Source organism: Blastocystis sp. subtype 4 (assembly GCF_000743755.1).
Source record: "Blastocystis sp. subtype 4 strain WR1 chromosome Unknown seqid_0599, whole genome shotgun sequence".
In the NCBI taxonomy this organism is placed as follows: domain Eukaryota; class Bigyra; order Opalinata; family Blastocystidae; genus Blastocystis; species Blastocystis sp. subtype 4.
The window spans coordinates 1-3,054 of record NW_014568948.1 but is presented as its reverse complement, the minus strand read 5'-3'; the positions used below and the strand labels follow the sequence as shown (position 1 = coordinate 3,054).

The 3,054-nt window shown below is 36.7% G+C and overlaps 2 protein-coding genes across 2 annotated transcripts; one reads left to right on the top strand and one right to left on the bottom strand.

Moving 5' to 3' along the window:
* Nucleotides 1–567: 567 nt before the first annotated feature.
* JH06_5371 (6-phosphogluconate dehydrogenase) lies at nt 568–1,322 on the top strand (the record flags this gene model as incomplete). The annotated part of the gene is made up of 2 exons (XM_014669389.1): nt 568–639; nt 690–1,322. The coding sequence occupies 2 exons, from the start codon at nt 568–570 to the stop codon at nt 1,320–1,322; spliced, it is 705 nt and encodes a 234-aa protein (XP_014524875.1).
* Nucleotides 1,323–2,022: 700 nt separating this feature from the next.
* Nucleotides 2,023–2,987, bottom strand: JH06_5629 (hypothetical protein; the record flags this gene model as incomplete). The annotated part of the gene is made up of 3 exons (XM_014669388.1): nt 2,023–2,343; nt 2,374–2,551; nt 2,785–2,987. The coding sequence occupies 3 exons, from the start codon at nt 2,985–2,987 to the stop codon at nt 2,023–2,025; spliced, it is 702 nt and encodes a 233-aa protein (XP_014524874.1).
* Between the last annotated feature and the right edge of the window lie 67 nt (nt 2,988–3,054).

Sequence of the window (3,054 nt, the reverse complement as noted above, 5' to 3'; positions counted from 1 at the left end):
TTGATGTTTCATGAAAAAAGCAAGATAAGAGTAAAAGAGTGAACAAAACATCTAGTACTATTCATTTTCTTGAATTATCTTGATATTGAACTGATTTAAGAATGAATAAGAAGAGTGGTTTGATAATAAGAGAAGAGTGGTTTGATGTTGAACAATGTCATACTCAAAATGCATTCATTTCATTCTTTGAATTAGAATCAGGATTGATATTGATAATGATTTACTTTCACAATGAAACTTTCATGACAAGAATTCGAGAGATTTGATCAATTCAACATTTCATTGATTTCTCAATCAATTATCAAGATATGTCATCAGATATCGGTCTATTTGGATTATCACCTCGTGCTAATAATCTTGCTGTTAATTTGGCTCTGAAAGGTGTAAGTGTTACTGTTGGTAACAGATCTTCTGATATGGTACAGATGATTATATCTAAATGAATTGAAGATAAAAGAATGTATGAAATTGTGTGAAAAGAAGGGAGTAGAAGAGTTGGTGACTGGAGTAAAGGATGTGAGTTATTGAAAGATATTGTTGATGATATAGGCGAGTGAATTCTGTTCAATGTTGAGTAGTCCTCGTAAAGTGCTTCTTCTTGGTAAACGAGGTTCAAGTATTGAAAAGAATATTTCTAAAGTACTTCCATGTTTAGAAGTATTGAATATTGGTATATATTGATGATCTAGGAAGGTGATATTCTTGTTGATGGAAGTGGTGAAGGATTTGAAACTTGTATTCGTCGTTCAAAAGAATGTGAAGAGAAAGGAATTCGATATTTGACGATATGTGTTCTTGGAACAGACAAAGAAGTTTTGAAAGGTTGTGGTTTCTTGATAAGTGGAGATCGTTCTGCCTATGATGAATTGGAAGTGATATTGAAGAAGGCATCTCGTGAAGTTGAATATGAGTCATGTTTATGTTATGTGGGAAGTTCTGTAAGTGCAAGTTATGTTGAAATGGTATTGAATGGAATGATAACAGCTGAAGAAGAGAGTCTATCTGAGAGTTATGGAATGTTGTTATCAGCTGGTTTCACGAATGAAGAAGTGAGTAAGAGTGTGAGTGGATGGAACAAGGAAGAATTGGAAGGACCAATGATTGAGAACATGGCAACTGTGTTACGTAAGAAGGAAGATGATGATGATGGTTTTGTGATCGATAAGGTTTGTGATAATGAACATGTTCTGGAAGAAGCAAATGCATTGTTCCGTGAATCAAATGATCGTCGCATGAATGTGAGTAGTATCAGTATGGGAGTAAGCAAAGCATATGTGAGTGAATGTATGGAGAATCGTCAGAAATGTATGAATGATGATTGAATGATGATGTTAGTGAGTGAAACAGTGAAAGAACCAAGTTTCAGTTGGCAGAAGTTGGATCACGTTCAATTAGTGGAAGACTTACGTAATGCAGTGACATGTTCAATCATAATGTCAACAATTCAAGCATTCACTATGATTCAAGCAGCAAGCAATGATTATGAATGGTCGATCAATTGCAGTGAAGTGATTCGTGTAATCGTAGCAAGTTCAATTGGTCGATGTGGTGTATTGGAGACGTAAGACATGAATGATGAACTGATTGTTAGAGTGAAGAATGCTTTAGAGAAAGAGAGTGTAAATGCATTGATGGATGAAGAAGTATGTGAAATCCTTCAGAAGAAACAGATGAGTTGGAGACGTGTGGTTGGCTTATCTGTGATATCAGGAGTAAGTATGCCTGTGATATCGAGTTCATTAAGTTCATTTGATTATGGTCGTCGTGAGAAATTGCCTCAGAATTTGATTGTGGCTCAACATGACTATTATGAATCAAGTCTGTTTGAACGAATTGATATGCCTCGTGGAATGAGTTATCATTGTCGTTGGACGAAAGATCATGAATAATTGCTGCTTTTGTTATTGAGTTGTTTTTTTTGAAGAAAGAGAACACATTTCTTCAATGTCTTTAGTAGAATGAACATGACATTCTTTATTTGATTCCTGAGATGATAATCGCATTTCTAATACATCAATGCAATCAACAGTAGATACCTGCTGTGAGTCGCATTGCATGGGCAACAGCTTGAACAGGAGTATAATGCAAGGCCCATTTAAGAGCTGACTCATTCCAACGAGACATAGCGCCACGATCAAGAGAACCAGGTTGAAAAATGTCTAGAGTGTCAAAATTCAGTTCCTTCAAGTGATCCTCAATGAGCCCTTTGCACTGCAGATAGAGAAAACAACTGCTGGCTTTAGCACCGACTGAACTCAACAGACCATAGTACCGAATACCAGCATCTTTTGCTGCTTTTGCAGCATTTACATTAAAGTCATGGTCAATATGCATAAAGGCATTCTACATAAGATCATAATAATTAAGACAAACAGCAGATCCAGCATCCTTTCTCGTTGTTCCAAAGCAAGAAAACATGTAGTCATATCCGCGAAGTCCTTCAACTTCATCTTGGACTTTCTCAAAGTCAATGATTCGCTTCTCCAATCTTCCATTTTCAACTTCCCTTTGGGTGTTGATTCCAGAGTCACTTGGAAGTTCATAATCCCTTCTACACTTCACTCTTCATCCTAACTACAACCGTGTTAATGTCAAAACTTTGCTCCATTTATCTGACTTTAGTAGCTCAGCGACCAATTGAATTCCAACAGCTCCAGTTGCTAATGATCACGAATTCGGCGAACATGTACCCCCAATAACGACTCCTTTGTATGCGTGTGCTAAAAATGAAAATAAGATAAAAAACAAACATGATTGCATAAAAGAACAAAAAAGACTATTCACTTTGAAGCAATGTAACGCTTCTGAAGTTCAAAAGCAGTAGTCATGATAGCGAACATCGGTGCTTGGACACAGATACGCATAGAAGCGCCTTTGAACAAAGCTCTCACTCCTTCTGTTTTCAGAACATTTCGGAACATCTCATAGAATGAACTACTCATCTTTGTTCCTTTCGCTGCTTGTACACGAGTCTTGATTACATCCATTGGAGTCACTATCACTCATTCAATCATCATATTCCCACTCAAGAAGGCTGAAGTCATTCCAGCTCCA